General features: G+C 32.0%; 2 protein-coding genes across 2 annotated transcripts in view; both read right to left on the bottom strand.

Annotated features, from left to right (window-relative positions):
• Nucleotides 1–687, bottom strand: LOC136276145 (uncharacterized protein DDB_G0280579-like). The gene has a single exon (XM_066087244.1). It carries the CDS (start codon nucleotides 685–687, stop codon nucleotides 1–3), a length of 687 nt encoding a protein of 228 aa, XP_065943316.1.
• Nucleotides 688–6956: 6269 nt separating this feature from the next.
• LOC105324304 (relaxin receptor 2) overlaps nucleotides 6957–19746 on the bottom strand; it is a 36550-nt gene continuing 23760 nt past the window's right edge. The window contains exons 6-10 of the mRNA XM_020065530.3: nucleotides 18030–18128; nucleotides 12432–12706; nucleotides 12194–12278; nucleotides 9806–12043; nucleotides 6957–9505 (exon numbers count right to left, since the gene is read on the bottom strand). Of these exons, the coding sequence (XP_019921089.3) occupies nucleotides 9351–9505; nucleotides 9806–12043; nucleotides 12194–12278; nucleotides 12432–12706; nucleotides 18030–18128 (2852 nt within the window). The 3' untranslated portion in view covers nucleotides 6957–9350. The remainder of the gene's footprint in view (nucleotides 9506–9805; nucleotides 12044–12193; nucleotides 12279–12431; nucleotides 12707–18029; nucleotides 18129–19746) is intronic.

Below are 19746 nucleotides of genomic sequence, written 5' to 3'. Positions count from 1 at the left end.
TTAAGCTACATTTGTACATCGAAATTTACATTTTCCATTACAATCTTTTCTGTTCTTTATTTCTCTTTTTCGCTGGATATTTCCTTTTGAGTCCTTGTATTCTTTCCCTGATTGACGTTGTCTCTTTCTTATATTCTTTTTCCATTGATCTTCATTTCGTGTCCGCTTTCTGCTTTTTCTTGCATCTATATCCTCTCCTGAACTGCTATCACCAATTAGAGTATTTTCTTCAGTATCATCCCTAGTGGTGTCTTCTGACTGAACATTTTCTGAAAGGCTTTCTTCCTCAGTGGCTGTTGACGCCTCAAATTCTTCCTCAGTGGCTGTTGACGCCTCAAATGCATCCAAATTATTGGCCTCTCCATCTGATGAATCGCCATTCTCCTCATTTATGTTAAAGTCTGGATCGTTGGGATCTTCAATAGAGCTTTCTTCTTCAAGACTTTCAAATAAGTTTTCAGGCTCCTCGATGTTAAACAAATTGTTGTTGCTATCAATAGTACTTTCTATGTGACTATCAGAATTAAAATCTGTTGTTTGCTTATCTGGATTTGAATTCAAGTTGCTTAGAGATAATGTGGCATCAGAAGACAACGCTATGACAGGGTCAACTTCGTAGGTCTGATTGCTTGAGTTGTCATTTTCACATAAGCGATCAAGCAACATCAAAGCTTCTTCAACATTCATATTTTGTAAATGTTAAATTGACAGTCACAAAAAACTGATGTAATCTCGCTTTCAAACAAATAATGGTTAACTGAAGCAGCTAGAGATAAAGAAAAGTACTGAAGATATCTGCAATTTTCTTTTAGAATCCTTTTACACTGTGACACATTCAATTCTATTCCACACCCATCCAGAGTAATAAGATTCTGTTTTGATGCTACTGCAACAAATGTATATGGCGTTATATTTGTAAATGATAAGAATAGGTGGTCCAATTTTGTGCAGTTATGAATTTCAAGAAATTCACTGTCATGCAGAAGTTTGCAGCCTGTTAAGTCTAACACATCTAGTTCTGGGGTCTTCCGAAGGAATGAGAGCGAAGTAATTGTACTGTCAGATAGATCCAACCAATATAAGTACCTACACCTCTCCAAGGAACCCTCAATAATTGTGTTTGGAATCTGGATTTCAAAATTTGAGCGTGGTAATAAAAATCTTCTGAAGCAGCTCGAATGTTGCAAAATTCTTTCAAGATCCGATGATTTTACAGCAAGTTCTATGTCAAATTCAAAGAAACGCCACAGTATTGAATTCTCTTCAATAAGTGAATGTAGCCGCTTACATGTTCTATTGACTACTTGGAGTAAAAATTGTAGATCAAATAATTTGAAAATAGACACTAATATGTTGTCTGGGAGTTCCGTCAACTTTAACCTATAACAGAAATACATAAATTTATTAAGTTATATCAGAAATTGTTTAAAAATCCCACATTTGCTTCAAATCAATAAAAATGAAAAAGCATCACAATATTGGTTTAATGTTCCAATTTCTAACAAAAGATAAATATGTTTAAATTCAGAATGTTCTATCTCCATTTGGAAGTTTGTTGCCTGTTAAAACTGCTTTTTATTGATATTTTGAACATTATGTGAATATTATTTAACGCTGATACTCCTCCTGTGTCATAATATCATAAGAATTATGATAAACAATGAAAAAAACATTAAAAATAATAGAATTATACTGACCCAATCTTGTTGTCGTCCATCTGCATTGAAAACACATAGCCACATGTGGTCAAGACACAATGCCATTGGTCAATGGACATAGAACATTTTGGTTCTGATCAATTTAAGGGTTTTGGAGATAGAACAGAAAAGAATTGTTTATACCTTTGTATTTGATCATTTTCTCCATAACTTTGTATTGTGTTAAGAAAGAGCTGATTGTAAGGATATCAGTGATGTATAGAACTCATTTTTTTCAAAAATGGCACATAGAACATTATGGTTCTCAAGCGACGCAATGCATCATTTAACTGATTCCAAAACATATGATCTTCAGAAACTTTGGGTATACATTTAGATCGGAAAAAGAAATGTGTTCTGTAAAAGTATATGCAGTGTTATTGAAAAAACAAGCTGGCCGAACAATAATTTCTCCATTGGTATTTTAAAGATTCTATGTGTTTCAATAGTAACCCTCTTTTCGTATTCTAATCAAATAAATCACTTCAATAAAAGAATACATGTATTAACATTAACGAACATTAAATTATTATAAATTTAAAAACAAGCATTAGGATGTGGGTTAATTTTCTCGCACTGATCTTCAAAAAGATTATATTGTTTTTGATAAACAGAACTAAGGTATCCTTTTTCACATCATATTTGCAATAAGCCAGTTGAAATATATTATACAACGATCTCCATTATTCATTTATATATAAATCATATTCGTTCGGGCATAGCCCGATATACCAGGTACAGATAAGAGGTAAATTTGCTGCATATTAAAAAAAAAGAGAAAAAAAGAAAATGTAGTTGCTAAGCGATGAAGTTTATGTCATATTTGGATAATTCAAACCTCCCGATTTTTTTCCTGTGTAAATTGTCGATATTGTCAAGAAAAAATTATCATCTAGAAATTGTTTATCAAGTTAGCTGAGAATGTAATTAGTTCTTTTTTAAATATATCACATTAAGCTAAACACGATTAAAACAATCATTTATTGTATATAAAACTATGAACAATTTTCACTAAACCATGAATTTTTTTTTTAAAGTGCGTTAATATCGACGATATCAACGCACTTTGAAAAAAATATATTTTTTTCAAAGTGCGTTTACTTGGTGCCAAAATTTACGCACTTTGAAATTTTTTTCAAACTGCGTAATTTTTTCAAAGTGCGTTGTAACAATGCGTTCATGTGTTTAAATTTTGGTAAATCATTGTATAAGCTGGCAAACAATTTTCATCTTTTAGAATTTTTTCAAATGTAAATGACTTAGAAAAAGAAACAAAAAATGGATTTCTTGGTATATTATGATAAAAATATAGCACATTCATCTGATCTGTGTACATCACATGTACATGTATATGTGAATGTGAATTTTCACAAAGTCGACGTATAAATTTCATTTGAGTTAAAAATACTTATGTAGAAATCTCGTGTACGTCGCGTTCATTTTAGCTATTCATACTCTCGGATGCAAACTGGGCGTACACGTACATGTAACACAAAAATGTACATCGTCTGTGGAAAGGGATGCTTACATGCATGACATTATGATGTATTTACAAAATAACTCTTAATTGCAATCTATAAAATTTATAATTACTATATATGTCATCGTTCATTTATTTCATCAATGTTTTAGGTAACTTTAAACAGCAACAAATAGATATTTCGCAATTACAATTGAGTTATGGTATATTGCAACACAATACTTGTTCCCTTTGAAATAAATATTTTACGGCATCAACTTCAAGCAGGTTTGTTTCTTGGAGAAGGGCAATGCTAGGCCAATTACTAGTTGATTCTGATAATTGTTATACTTTCACACAAGGAATATTTGTAGCAAGCTGAGAAAGGTCTCTTCGACGTAGTACATGTAGTTACCCAATACCATTGGTTATGTTGAGCTACACTATGGACGAGTGCATAATTCACGAGGGACGCTCAATACAATTGCATTGGTTATTTACTAATATTTGATAGACATTTGATATCGCCTTGGTTAAGATAAAACGTCTTCGTAATTATTTCTAAGTTATTTATGTACTTTTACCTAAGTGTCCTAAACTGCCACAGTAAATAGGATAACATATACAATCAGGGACTCTCTCTCTCTATCTCTCCCTCTTTCCCTCTATCTGTCTCTCTCTCTCTTTGTCTCTCTCTCTCTCTCTCTCTCTCTCTGTCTGTCTTTCTCTGATATTGAAGTTTTTAGATTCAATTTGCATGTGAATTTTAAATGTCTCAATAATCTTCATGTCGTAGAATGTATGGTCTATATAATTATTACTCGGTGCTAGATTTGCTTTTTCACGTCAACATCATCGGGAATAAGACTTACCCAGCTCTTAGGCTATATCTATAAATAAGTTTCACATGGTGTAATGTGTTTTCGATATACAGAATAGGATTAATTAACATGCATAAACGTTTTTCTTTTGTGGTGATCAGCTAAAGGAATTCATAGTGTGCTCTAATTGGATTATCATTATGATGTCGACCAATACAGGTAACGATAAAACATGTAGAAGCACAATATTATGAGATACCGGTATATATGGAACGCCATAGCTGTCTTATGTAGTAATTTCATGAGAAGATGGTGCTTAAATATATGACGCTCTAGTTCTTTTATATGAAGATGGTGCTTTATGATATAAAGATGATGCTTTATTATATGAAGATGGTGCTTTATTATATGAAGATGATGCTTTATTATATGATGATGGTGCTCTATTATATGATGATGGTGCTTTATTATATGAAGGTGGTGCTTTATTATATGATGATGGTGCTTTATAATATGAAAATTGTTATTTATTATATGAAGATGGTGCTTTATTATATGATGATGGTGCTTTATAATATGAAGATGGTGCTTTATCATATGAAGATGGTGCTTTATTATATGATGATGGTGCTTAATTAAATGTTACCTGAAGCAACACTGTAAGCAACATGAAAGTCGAAAAGACATTATAAATGCATATATGTACTTGTACCTCTTGCATGTTTAATGAATTCGTAATTATTTACTATTAACAAGATAATAATGGATTTTTTGGGCTGTTTGTGTTTTTCTCCATTTCAGCTGATGTTCTAGGTACCAACATTCTCAAAAGGTAGGCTGTGATGCTTTCCACGCTGATGTAGCATACTGGCATAAAATCGGCCAATTACCAAATTACCAAGCTTTGACCTTTGCACCCTCCAGGGTCAGTGCTTTCTACAGGCTGAGCTTGAATCCGTTGAATGCTTAACATAGACGGTATGGTTATGCTTCTCTCGGATATAGTATACTGGTATAAAAGCGGCAATCTGCTTGTATATATTATTATACAATTATTTAATGCTTCAGCAGTCAATAGACCAAAATATTTTTCCCGAGGTGCAGGGAACAGATCAGTATGATCTATTGCCCGGGGCCAACGGCCGAGGGCAATAGATCATACTGAGTTGTTCCCTGCACTAAGGGAACAAATGCTGGTCCATTGACTGTTCAAGCATTAAACAATTGTTTCATTACTTAATTCCTTTTTTAGCTTTCGGGGTTTAAAATTTGTAATAAAACAACAAAATCCCTTTGATTAGGTAATAAAAAGCTTTGACTTCTGCATCTCCAAGGGTCAAAGCTCTCTAGATGTTGAACTTCATTTTGTTGAGTGCAAAACGTGAACTGTGAACTTGTATGTTGCTTTAAGTTTTACTTTTGAATTTGGGCTACATTTTTGTATGCGTAGCTGTAATATTGTATATGCATCTATTTTTGGGCATGCTCTTTTTTTCGGCCCATTGCCCATGTTGATACATTTGATTTGACTTGATATTTGATTTGTACCTGTAATTGGTAGTAATAGCCGTGCCCACAATATCGATTCAAATATTTATCGAAAAATTATCTTATCAAACCTATGCTTTTGTCAAACGTTTTGGAGATAATATGATTATTTTGTAAATTGCTGAACGTTTCGACCGATCAATAAACTGATTGGAATTGGATCTTGTTAGACTGCGGTCTTTTCAGTTTCTATTACAATTGTAGTATAATTATTGTAAGAAAAACTTAATGGGTGTAAATACATAAGGAATAAGGAATCATTCTTTGAGTATTATGAGGTGATAATTTCGGTCGGGGCGTGATCAAATCCAATAAAGAAGGGCTTTATGATATATTTGATCACGCCCCGACCGAAATTATCACCTCATAATATTCAAAGAATGATTCCTTATTACTTATATTTATATAATTTTAAACCATCATTTAAATATTTAAATATAAATAAGCAAACCCCGCTGGCGCCTCAATTTGGCTTTATGAGTTATATAGTACAAAATCGATACATAGTGTTATCACAGGCAAAGACACTGGAAAATGTAAATATATAAATATAAAACAATGTGATCTGATAGACATTGTTTAAAGTACATATACATGTGCATGTAACCTTCAAACTTAGAACCAGTGAGATAGCAGGGACATTTTTTGAAAGTCCACCGGTGATATGAATAAAGCCCATACCAATGACATTTATTTTATCTATTTTTAATCTTGTATTTATATTTGCATTTTAATAATGTGAATTTTTCTCAAGGACAAATGAATACAGTTATATGGGGTAATGCGAATCACCCTGCGTTTTGTGTTTTTTGGAAATTTCAAATATCGCTTTGCAATGTACAAATCATCACCAAATGAAACTTATCAATAGTCATCTTCAATTATGCTGTAGGTTTTTTTTTTATAATTATAGAAAATTAACAAATTGTAAGTTAATATATCGGAAATGTAATAAGCTTTCAAGAATTGTGAAGGTTTTTTTAAAACAAAACTAATGCAATGTAGATACAATTACTGCATTCCAACCCCTTTTAGTTTGGGGGTGATTATGGCATTACGTATGTATACAATGACCTCACTAAAATAAATCAGGGCTTAGTTACCACACACCTGAATTTAATGTTTTTTAAATTGTTTTTGTTTATGCAAAGTAAGCGGTTTATGCAAAGTAAGGGCTTGCGTAGTATATCTATAACTTCAATCACCTAATTTCCTTCTTTTCATACCAATTGTTTACATACTCCCATAAAAGTGGGAGGGGGGCAACTCCATGATGATTTTTATATGTAAATTTAACAAAATTAGTTGCTACCAGAGAAATCCCCCCCCCCCCTGATGCTACGTGTCTGTTTTATACCACAATTAATCGCACTTATTAACAAAAAAATCGAATCATGGTTTGGATGGAACACATTTTATTGTTAAGATCATTACTGTATAAACAATAGGATCGGGCACAAGTTTTGTAAAATTAAAAAGCCTTCTCCTGTGAATTTTACACTATTAAGAAAAAATGACAACATCAAAGGTAATAATAAAACACCAGGATTGAAGTTACACTAAAGTAGATATACTTGGACAAAAATAAGATTGAAATATATTATAATTTTTTTTTAAATTTTAGACAATGTTAAAACCGCCAAGATCACTTTAAAAATCGCTGAACATTAAAAAATAAGTAAGATGGGTGGAAAAGGCGTGTAAAATGTATATACACGGACGGATAAGATACTAAAAACGCTAATATCAATGAATCTGAAATCTTAACAAAAAAATATTCAAAACAACATTATTGAACATATCATCTATTTTTTTAACCTTTAAATATGTTCAATACTTGGAATATGTTGAGTCAAACAGACGTATACGTATCAAAACTTCCAAATACATGCAGTGTCATTTTTTAGAACTCCAAGGCTTTTTTATAGATTGGGTCTGTGCTTCATATTTTTTCTCATAGTATTAAAAAGGTCTAATGGGAATAAAAAAAACACAAAAAAAATAATAAAAACAAAACAAAAAGCAAAAAACAAAAACAAAACCGTGGAGAGATGACCCACTACACATTAAAATTATCATTTTGTATCTCAACATTTGAACGTTTGGGAAAAATAATTCAAGTTTGTATTAAATTCTTGGTCAAAGTCACACATATTATTTAAACAGACCACTTCGTTGTGTCTGAAATTTATTTACTTAATTTTAAGGATTTCGCATTTAAAATCAAAGCACCTTCAAACACATCTAGTATGGATCATCTTTCAAAAAATATGCTTATCACATAAGCACTTAAAACTATTGGACAGTATTCCTAATGAAAATACGTGTTACTTGATATGTAAACAATTATTTGTATACAAGATTTCATGTTTTAATGATAGTTCTGAATAACAAACTGTACTATCTTTCGACTTTATTGAATGTAGTCTTTACTTTATACAGATCCAAATTGCGCTCTAAACTTGTAATGAACGATCTATATTGTATTCATTTGAGAAAAAATTAATTACAACATCATTAAATCCAACTTGTTAAAACAAAATATTCTTTTGGACTCATCAAACACTTTAAAGCTGAACACCGACAGTATAAAGTCACCGTCATACAGTTATAAAAAGACCCTTTTACAATTTGCGCACGAGCAGAAGCGACATGATGTGAATCTACCATATATCTGAAAGCTAAAAATAAAGTTTGGATATGACAGGTTTTGTTGTTCTGAAAGAATATTTCTAAACTGCTCCAACTTATTTTCACTCTTTCCCAATTATGTTATTGTATTATTATTTCTCAAGGACCTGACTTCTCGTTAGGCTACTTTTTCACGTTTGGTTAAAATTGGCTTAGTGGTTCTGAAGGAGAAGAAGGAAATATTGTAAGTTTATAACGACAACGACCAAAACAACTTTAAAGAGGACAAAGAAACAGAAAAGTTCACATTAACCTTCGGCTCAGGTAAGCTTATCGTTATGATAATGATAACAACAACAACAATGAAAAGTATTTTGTTAAATTCAAATACAAAGACTGGTTATTTCACGATCCTCATCCTAACTCTAACATTATTCCAAATAATTATTCTTTGCAGCCGTCCTGTTTCTAAGTACAGTCTTTTTCTCTTATCAAAAATGGGTCGACGTCATTAGCCGATGTCTATAGACGACCCCAAAGTTCAAACGTGTAGCTTGGGGCGGCTGTTGAAACACCATCTTTGTAATCGCAATAATCACCTGGTCTTTAGATAGTCGATAGATTCTTTTTTGAAGACAACTACAGATGACCAGATTTTAGCATAGCTTCCATTGGAAGCTGCAATTACTTTTGCAGCAATAAATTGCAATCTGGTTATTTCCCTCGCCTTTTTTCTTTGATGGGATTTCAAACTTCCACCATTCTGAAGTAAACTTCTGTGTATTTGATTAATAAAACATCGATTTTCTTGCTACTAATGATGCAATACATGTTCATTTATAACTATGTGCCATAATGTTAGGTAAAAGTGAATTGAACTCTCATTTTCGTCGACAAATTCTGATGTACATGTATGCTTATGAAACATAATATTTGATATGCTATCTAATCATCTGCAATTGAGACTGTTTATAAATATACATGTAATCGTTTGAAAATGTTGCAGATAAAAAAACATAATCGGCCGTGAACATGTGACAAAATGAAGGCGAGTAGAAGATCTTTCCAACTGTATAAAATGATGGTAGTGTTTACTTAATCAATTAGGAAAAGCATATGCTGTTTTCCATACATTGTTTTATCAGCATTATACTAGGAACAATAAATAAAGTTACATCTCATTCTGTATGGCAACTAGAGCTTGGATTTTCTTCTTCTAGTTTTCTGTCTGTATATCATGCTAAATGTGTATATAAAAGGATTAAGTGCCGAGTTTATTGGAAGGACGACCACAATAACCCAGGCGTAGATGTCCGGGGAAACCCCAACTCCTCCATAGGCCATAAGCCCTAAAATAACATTTAAAACAAAAAATCAGATTTCTAATCACTTTTCGATGTTTTTATCATTTTAGTTATAATTAAAGGGCAACAAATGCGCCGAATTCATGATGGCGAGAGGCTGGGATGGGAACGAAAAAATGGATGTTAGCTTCTCAGCGCAGAAGATGGTGCGAACAAATGATATTATTTTATAAAAATCATGGATTTTATTGTTCACATAAAGTAACAATTACTTTTCGGTCTTTAAACTTAAGTACGAAATAAGCAATTGTGTTTGATTAATAAATGTTTAAAAATCGTGTTTACCAATGAGGATAATAGGAATCCAGCAGAAAGTGTCAGACACAACAACATACGACAGTGATCTTAAGACTTTCATCTCCCGCTTTGTGTTGTCGTTATTTATCTTTTCCCCCATCCGTTTGACATGTATATAAATCAGGAGTTGTCCAACCACTACAGCTAAAAATATTAGCAAATTGAATCCAATGAACAAAAGGGTTGAATATTCCCAACCTGACACCCTCTCTGTTGTTAAAGGTAGCGATATGCACACTGTTGATCTGCTATAGAAGTCTTGGTAGACTAACAAAGGGACAGCTGAAAACGCGATGGCAATCAACCAAGCTATTATTGTAATTAAAACGACTGATATTCTGTTTTTGAAAACTCCCGCAGAAAATGGATATTTTAATACGATAAACCTTTCCATGGTAATAAGAAAAATAAACATCACTGATGCCTCACTAGAGGTTGTTGCTAACAATCCTGCTATGGTGCAAGTCGTGCTATATCGCCATTCACTATCATTAAATCCATAGATGTTTTGATACTTTAGATTGGCAATTGCTATGATGAACAAATATAGCCCCATAAGAAAATCAGAAATGCTCAAATGCAAGACAAACACACAATGCGAATTGCTTCCTTCGATTCCCCCACAGTTGCGATAGCATATAACAAATGCATTTCCAATCACGGAAAACAGTGCCATGTACCATATCATCTGTGAAAGAAAACCAACACTTATCAGTTGTTCACAGGAGGATATACTATCTCGTGGCGCTATGCAGTTATTTAAAGATACAGTAGAGGGTTTTGCGCAACAAATAATATAGGAATCTGTCCGCAACCATTCTAGATTCGAAAGACCGTGGAACATTGTTCTGAAAACTGATAATTTGTTGTTATGAACATATAAATACTTTACAGCATGAAGTCCTTGAAATGTTGAGTGGTCCAAAATTTGCAAACTGTTTTCTGATAAGTCAAAAATCTCAAGTTTGACTAAAGCAACAAATCTTGATGAAGCAAGAGCTTTGATTCTGTTTCCTGTGAGATTTAACTTTTTAAGTGACACGAGACCTTCAAATGCCTTTTCATGGATTAATTGTATCCGATTACAGGCAAGATCAAGTGAATGCAACGACTTCAAATTTGAAAAAGTTGATTCATTTAATATTGTGAGCATGTTATTGTGTAAATTTAATATTCTTAATCCATCTAAACCTTCGAAAATGTTATGAGTTATTTCAAAAATTGAATTATAACTTATATCTAATACATACAGCATCAATAAATCTGAAAATGTATACCCATCTAGCATTGAAATTGAATTATTTCGTAAATTTAATACTTTCAATTTCTTCAATCCCTTAAACATGTATTCCCTGATATTCTTGATTGAATTGTAACTTAGATCTAATTCAAGCAGTGTATTTAATGTTAAAAGTGAGAATCTATTTAAATTTGATATCAAATTATATTGTAAATTTAATATTTTTAATCTATCGTAACTCTGGAACATATAATAAGGAATCATTTTGATTTCATTGTAGCTTACATCTAATTCTACCAACCCATCTATTATCGAATAAAGTGAAGTTGGATCAATAGTTTTTAAATTGTTATTTCGTAAATCTAAAACTTTTAGATTTGACAATTGTTGTTTGTATGGGTCTAAATCTGCTACTATATCCTCTATGCAATTATTATTTATAATCAAATGTATTAACTTTGGGGTGTTTGAAATAAAATTCATTCGAAGACTTTTGATTTGATTATTTGAGATATTTAGGTACATCAAGCTTGACAACCCAGAAAATGTTCCCGAATCTAGATCAATAATATTATTATATGAGAGGTCCAAGTTTTGAAGGAAGGTCTTATTTGATAAAACTGCAAGTGATGATTGAATTATTGAACACCTTGATATGTTTAAGTGTACGAGGAAGTTGAATTGTCTCAAATTACTCGTGTTAAAAGAATTTAAGCTTAAATCAAGAACTTTGATTTCATTCCTGAGATCTTCCGGTGAATTGCATTTGAAAGCGGTGCCATCGCATCGGCAGTGGGAAGGGCAAGGTGATTGACAGCCATCGGTATCCTTTAAGCACGCTGTGTTGTTGATAAACATACACGTAGATTCATCCTCATCCTCTTTAAATGGACAATTGGTAATTCCATTACATAATTGATCGACTGTAATACATCTTCCATCATTACATCTAAACTGTGAAATGTTACACAGGTCATCGTCTTTATCTTAAAAAATATATATACATATTCAAAATATAACATTTCATGACTGAATACTAGCTTCTCTTATGAAAATGATTAATCGGTCGTGAAAAATTCCGTTCTCACACATTATTTTTTATATTTAAAACACAAAAACGAAATCTAGTTAGCTACCTGCACAAATGCCTTTTTCATAACTTATGTTTCCGATTTGTATTTCTCCAGATTGGGATCTTTTGAAAACTCCAACTAAAATGACCTGAAAATAATGTTTTTCGGTATTTTTGAAAATTTCAACCACAATGGCATGAAAATTAAAAAAATGATTTACAAAAAAAAATTAAAGTTACTTTAAGATAAACAAAATATTTTTGTTTTTCCACATCAAAGTTAACACAATTAAAATTTTTACCATGTATGGAATATCCATCGGTGTCTGAACGCTTGTGGTGGTAAAAATTGTGTTATCAAGTTCGCTTCTGAAAACGTTTATACTGTTTGTATATAATGTTCCTCGGGTTACATAAAGTTGTAAACGGACACCCTTTCCTGCGTAAGAAATTGTTACACACCCGAAATCTGGTGAAGGAGGTTGCGGAGTACTATACAACACAGCTCTTTTTTCAATGTATAGAAACAAGAAGCCGCTATGCGAGGCAGTGTCTCTGGCAGAAAGAACTATTTTTTCTGTAATAAATATAGAAATAGTTTTAAGCATATAGTATTGATTTTGTTTAAATAAGTATCTGTTTAAATACATCTAAAAAAAAATAATCAAGACGTTACAACAAAATGTTTAATCAGTGTATGTATGCTATGTATGTATAACTGCTTTTTGAAAAATTAGCATTTGGGAACTCTTGACAAAGCAGATTATTAAAGGAGTTTAGGATTACTAAAGTGTTCAGAAAGAGTTAGTTTTGATTAAATATGAAACATCTTGTCACTTAATTTTACCCAAGAATCATATACAAATTACAATAATCACTTTATCAATTTCAATATTGTTTGAAAAAAACGAGCTGCTCTTTGAGTTTATGTGCGATATATTAACATATTTTGCGTTTGCTATACGTTTTTACCGTCTTCCCTTGAAACAATAATGAATAAAGTTTTATTTATTACAGATTAGAAACGGTTTTTAAGGTCAAGATCTAGTAAATGATTCTATAGCATGACTTTCTGGTGCTCTAACTATTATGACGTCATAATTGATTTGATGAACCTTTTCCCGTATTTTACGCCTTAAAAGGAATTAGGTAGAAAATAAAACAATATTTTGACGTTCTATATTCAATCACGAAAAAAGTAATCCCGATACCTTTATTCAATTTGACATCATTTTAAAGAGGAGATCAAGCGCTTGTGCAATGTCGTTTTTGGAGAGACTGTAGGCATTCTAGATATATTTCATTATTCAAAAATGAACAAAACTGCAATATTTGTTACTTTTATCCTTCATATTTCATAGACAATGATTGTTTAAAATTTGATTTTTCATTGTGTTTACCCAAAATTAAAGCCCCGGTACACCCTATGAAACAAAGATATTGTAATAAAGCATCATTAAGAGAATTAATATCTTGAATTTTATAAACCTGTAGCAACTTTCATTTACTAGATCTTGACTTTAAACGGTTTGACGAGGGTGTTTTATGCGCGCCCGAGGCATTCATTTTGTTACAATGCACATAGTCGTCAATGAATGGTTATCCTTATCAGGGTTTAATTGTCAGGGACTGTAATTAGATTATTAAAGAATCAATTTTACAGTTCTGAGATATGTTTATTTAAGAATCAATTACACAGCCCTGAGATATGTTCAATATGTCACATCATATGCTACAAACAAGACGCCCATGGGGCCACATCGCTCACCTGAGCAACAATGGCTTTATATTGGTGTTCAAAGGATATTGTGCCATATGGCCCCTCGGTAGAAAAACAAAAAAGAATACCATAAAATAAACTGTAGTACACTTATTTTCCTACACTTAATCTTTGACATTATACCCGTATGAAATACCATTTTTACCAATAATAAGATCCTATGTAAGATATAAAACTAAATTTTTAATAGGGGAACACTGTTAACTTCCAATTTCCTTTATTTAAGTTTTGCCTTCTCACTTTAAAAAACGATCAAATTATACATGAGAATATGCATATAGGTACATATTCATCTTCAACTACATTGTACTAGCTAGTTATTGTATTTTATTAAAAGATTCCTTTACATGTGAAAGAAGAAAATTGTACCTCAAGGCGCTTAAATTAAGAACATTCAAAAATTTGATTGGTCTTCCGCATTATAAACGATTGTTGTTTACCAGGCATGAACTCGTTCGACGTTTTATAACCTTACTCACTTGATCGATGAGTCAGTCAAATGAAAAATGTTGTCATGTGATATGTTAAAGAGCTATTACATGTATAATCAATGCATAGGCGTTCGAACTGATTGGAGGGCCCCCTCCCACTTTTTGTTTTGCAAAGTTAGAAATAGCCGTACTCAAAATCTCCTTTTTTTTTGCTTGTCAAGATTTCTGATAAGGTCTAGGCCCCCCACCCCTCTCAATCGTGAATAAGCCTGAGACTGCAATGTATTGACAGGCATATCGCTTTATTTTACTAAGGCCCACCCTTTATATTTATCTTAATTCAAAATCAACGTAAACAAATGGCTACATATCAAGATGATTTTCCGCTGTAATTTTTTCTTAAGAATAGCGATAATACATTTTTGTTAACCAAATTTTTCCATAAATATAATACATAAGCATTTCCAAGAGAAGCACTTTATTAATTTTGCCCAATTTTGAGCTTTGTTGCTACAAGTAATTTACCCAATACAAGTAACTAAATCAAAAAATTTCCAATGAGTCTAAATTTATTTGCAATAAAATAGACCAACAGTTTGCGTTACAGGATATTTATTCAATGAACCTAATTTGTATTGTTTAAATTGAAAACAATAAATTAAAGAAGAAAAAAAATCATTGAATAAATGACAAATTAATTTGCAAAGGTGGGATTAAAAAACCCCAACTCACAATAATTCAAATACTCCATGAAAGCCAGAATAAATGACAAATCACTTTTCAAAGGTCGGGTTAAAAACCGCCTACTCATAATAATTCAAATACTCAATGAAAGTTAGAACAACATTTGAGTATGATATAATGTGCGTGCATATGTAAAGGATGTAGGTGGGTAAAACAAAGTTCATGGAAAAATTTACATCCAGCAGCAAAATCAAAGAAAATAAGAATGAGAGAATTTACATGTGCCAGGTTCTGAAAAGACAATAATTTAGTACAAAAGATGATTGAATGCTGGACATCTTAATTGATCTATTATGTTTAACAATCTTGAAACCTACCCCCCCCCCCCCCCCAAGTGACCCTGCTGTGCTCAGATGCAAATTACCATCTGTAACATGACAAAGTATTTTGACCATGGTTGTTAATGAGCATCCCCCTTACATGCACACAAACACACAAACATTATTTTACAAGCTTGAATTACAAAGAGATATTAATAAAACACATACAAGTATATTGTTACAAACGTTGTAGCCAAAATGATTTTAATTACAATAAAATTAGTTTCATCTGCGTAACAGTAATGTTTAAATGTAAAGAGGTTGTTTTTATATAATTGTTTCTGAAAAACCAACAAAGTGGTGTAGATTCATCGTATAAGGAGGGGGCCCCAAAAGGTTGTTACAGCATATCATCCTTTTAATTGTTCTGTACAAGTATTTAACGTTTAGTGAGACATTTCTAGTGATAAATCAAAATTTCAGCGTCAATCGTAGAATTTTAGCAAGAAACTGAACTCACAATTCTGCTTGGTTTGATGCAATTTTTTGTTCACAACAGTTAATTACATTCAACTTAATATTTTAAAACTTGGTATTTCCTATTCGGAATGAACAAAAGCATTGCCTCAGTTGTGTGAGCAAAGCTCTGTATCTTGCTTATAATTCGAAACTTGACACAGCTTAATATGGTTAGTAAAGAGAAAATTGTAAACAATTAAGTCAGAATAAATATGCACTAAAACAAAGAAAGAGCACAATTTTTTTTCATAATATACATATACCTATATATTTCTAGCAGCAAAAACAATCGCCGTTTAGACTGAAAATGCAGAACATCTTAACAAAAACATTGCATTATAATCGACCATAACATAGAGATCGTACCGAATTCCCAATTGAATGTCTAGTATTTATGATAAAATATGTTGTTGGTGCATCAGATTTTGCTCATTTTGCGCAGGTAAACGATTAAATGTCTGATTTACCGAAGTCTATATTTGATTCGATCGTAAAAATTCCAAAATACAAGCGATATTTCCCTTAAAGTTAAAATGCATAAACGAAATTCATAACAACGTAAAACCACGGTCACGAGTGAAAATGTCAACACATTGAAAGATTGAACCTCAATTCATTTCACGAAATCGGCACATATAAATTTAGCATGTTTCAAGTATCACTTTGCACGTAAACTGTTGCACAACAAGCAAATTCATCTTTGTCGGTTTGACCTATTTGTCATGCGTCAACATTCAAATATGGCTGCTTAAGTTTATACAAAGAACTTTCGTTTTCGATATGGAATACCGAACTCGAAGTTATAAACTGATTGACCGCGATTATTTCTTCATTTTTGTTTACGTAAATTACTCAAATTTGAAACAGAATTCACCGATAATTTTTGCAATTTATATTTTCCTTTCCATAAGGATTATTTCGACAAAATTACGTTGAACTTGACTCAGTAGTTCTTGAGAAGAAGATTTATAAAAATGCACCCCCCCTTTCTCTACAGTTTCGAGGTTTTCTCTGTTTTAAGTAAAGAATGGGCTTTCATTTCTGAAATTTATAATCACCTTTCTATAGGGATGCTTTGTGCCAAATTTGGTAGAAATTGGCCAAGTGGTTTTAGAGAAGAAGTTTAAATGTGAAAGTTTACAGACGGAATGACTGACAGACAGAAGGACAGACGGACGACGGACAAAAGGTGATCAGAAAAGCTCACTTGAGCTTTCAGCTAAGGTGAGCTAAAAACTCGAAGTTATAAACTGATTGACCGCGATTATTTCTTCTTTTTTATTTACGTAAATTACTCAAATTTGAAACAGAATTCACCGATAATTTTTGCAATTTAAATTTTCTTTTCCATAAGGATTATTTCGACAAAATTACGTTGAACTTGACTCAGTAGTTCTTGAGAAGAAGATTTATAAAAATGCATCCCCCTTTCTCTACTGTTTCGAGGTTTTCTCTGTTTTAAATAAAGATCGATCTTTCATTTCTGCAATTTATAATCACCTTTCTATAGGGATGCTTTGTGCCAAATTTGGTAGAAATTGGCCAAGTGGTTTTAGAGAAGAAGTTTAAATGTGAAAGTTTACAGACGGAATGACTGACAGACAGAAGGACAGACGGACGACGGACAAAAGGTGATCAGAAAAGCTCACTTGAGCTTTCAGCTAAGGTGAGCTAAAAACTCGAAGTTATAAACTGATTGACCGCGATTATTTCTTCTTTTTTATTTACGTAAATTACTCAAATTTGAAACATAATTCACCGATAATTTTTGCAATTTATATTTTCTTTTCCATAAGGATTATTTCGACAAAATTACGTTGAACTTGACTCAGTAGTTCTTGAGAAGAAGATTTATAAAAATGCATCCCCCTTTCTCTACTGTTTCGAGGTTTTCTCTGTTTTAAATAAAGATCGATCTTTCATTTCTGAAATTTATAATCACCTTTCTATAGGGATGCTTTTTGCCAAATTTGGTTGAAATTGGCCAAGTGGTTTTAGTTTTTTTTCACATCAGTAATACACATTACACCTCTCTCTCTCTCTCCACATATATATATATATATATATATATATATATATATATATATATATATATATATATATATATATATATATATATATATATATATATATATATATATATATATATATATACATATCACGTACCTTTATTGTCCACTTTCTGCCGAATCCAATTTATCTCCTGCTGTAGAATTTTCCAGTTACACATATCCTTTTGAAAATCGCAATCCAAACTCATTACTCCTGAATAAGAACATGTGTAAAATGTTGTAAGTACATGTATTTCGTATTAATTTCTATGAAAATGATTTTTCCCACCTACGAATCGGTTATTTAAAATGTATTTTGTTATACTAGTCGACGCTTTATTATCTTATTAGATACAGTCTCCTGTCATCGTTCTTTAATTTAAAAGGCGCTACACAGAAAAACGGAACCTTAATTCGAAACTATAATTCGCGCATAATCGTATCGATTTTATCGTAGCGCACGTAAACCAATTATCGTCGGTACACGTTTGAAACATGCAGGGAGCTTGTTGCTGCGTACATGATTGTAGTTATATGGATAACCTCATTTTTTCTGATAAACTAAGGAAAAACGTAGATTCGTGCAAATACCAGGCACGTAGCATCGTTTTTGAAAGTAGGGGGGCAGACTCATCCAAAAAATCTTGACAAGCAAAAAAAAAAAGGGAAATAAGACTTTCCCAAAATCTTCAAAATCCTAGTGGGGGGGGGGGGGAGGGGGGGGGCTGGTATAGTATATAACTTCAATTTCAATCCTAATTTCCTTCATTTCATATCAATTTCTTACATCCTCAAAAAAAGTGGGGGACCAACTCCATGATAATTCCATTTTTTATATGTAAATTTTAAAAAATTAGTTGCTGTGAGAAAAAGTGGAGGGGCCAGCCCCCCCCCCCCCCCCCCGATGCTACGTGCCTGAATACATGTACATGTAGACTTGAGGAAATTTGTTTTCAGTGTTGGGAACATGCTGTAGTGTGCAAATCGCATTTTAGAGACAATGACTACCTCTCAGAAACAGTTAACTGTAATTCAATACTTATTTGAATTTATTTAATTTTATTTATTTTAAGATTAATATAAATAAACATTTAATGACTTTTATTGAAAATTGCATTATTTCAACCAAATGCCATCCATATGATGCTGATTTTATTAATGAAAAATTAATTAGAGTTATCGGAATTTAACTTAGGGACTCAGATTACACAAAAGGTGTTCCGAGTTCAAAACGAGGGAAATCAAATAACCTGTGAATAGTTTCGATGACTATTTACCATGGACAGATAGCACGGAAACGAAAAGGTTAGAGTAGCATGTTATTTTGATGAAACATGGAAACATTTTTTGAACTTCAAAGGAAAATTGATTACAAGATGTGGACGTCTAAAAGGGCAAAATGCCCTGTTATAGCAAAACGATGCAAAAGTACAAAGAAAGTATCATATGGACAGACAGATATTTTTGAATACATAAATGTTTTAGATATGCAAACCAAGTAAGTTCTAGAGAAACAAGAAGTAGTGTTAGTGGATTGTGATATGTACTGAAATCAACGACTGAATATTATATGCTCTCTTTTAGAATATCAACAGCCATATTATGGAATCAACTGCCAGAATGTTTTGAAAAATGTAATATAATGTCTTCTTTTTAAGCAAATATTTACAGCAATATTATTTAGCGAAGAAAATTTTATTGATTATGATATCAAATCAGTGCATATATATTTATTGATGAGTATGTGTATTTTATCTGCATTATTTATTTATGTGTCTTATACTTATTGTTGTACATATGTTTTAAACAGGACCACAATGTAAACTAGTACT

Source organism: Magallana gigas, chromosome 6 (genome assembly GCF_963853765.1).
Source record: "Magallana gigas chromosome 6, xbMagGiga1.1, whole genome shotgun sequence".
Lineage (NCBI taxonomy): Eukaryota > Metazoa > Mollusca > Bivalvia > Ostreida > Ostreidae > Magallana > Magallana gigas.
Note: the sequence above shows the minus strand (reverse complement) of the source record. Positions and strands in the feature narration are given on the sequence as shown.

Coding starts and splice junctions, on each gene's coding strand:
- LOC136276145 (XM_066087244.1), bottom strand. CDS start 687: ATGAATGTTGAAGAAGCTTTGATGTTGCTTGATCGCTTATGTGAAAAT.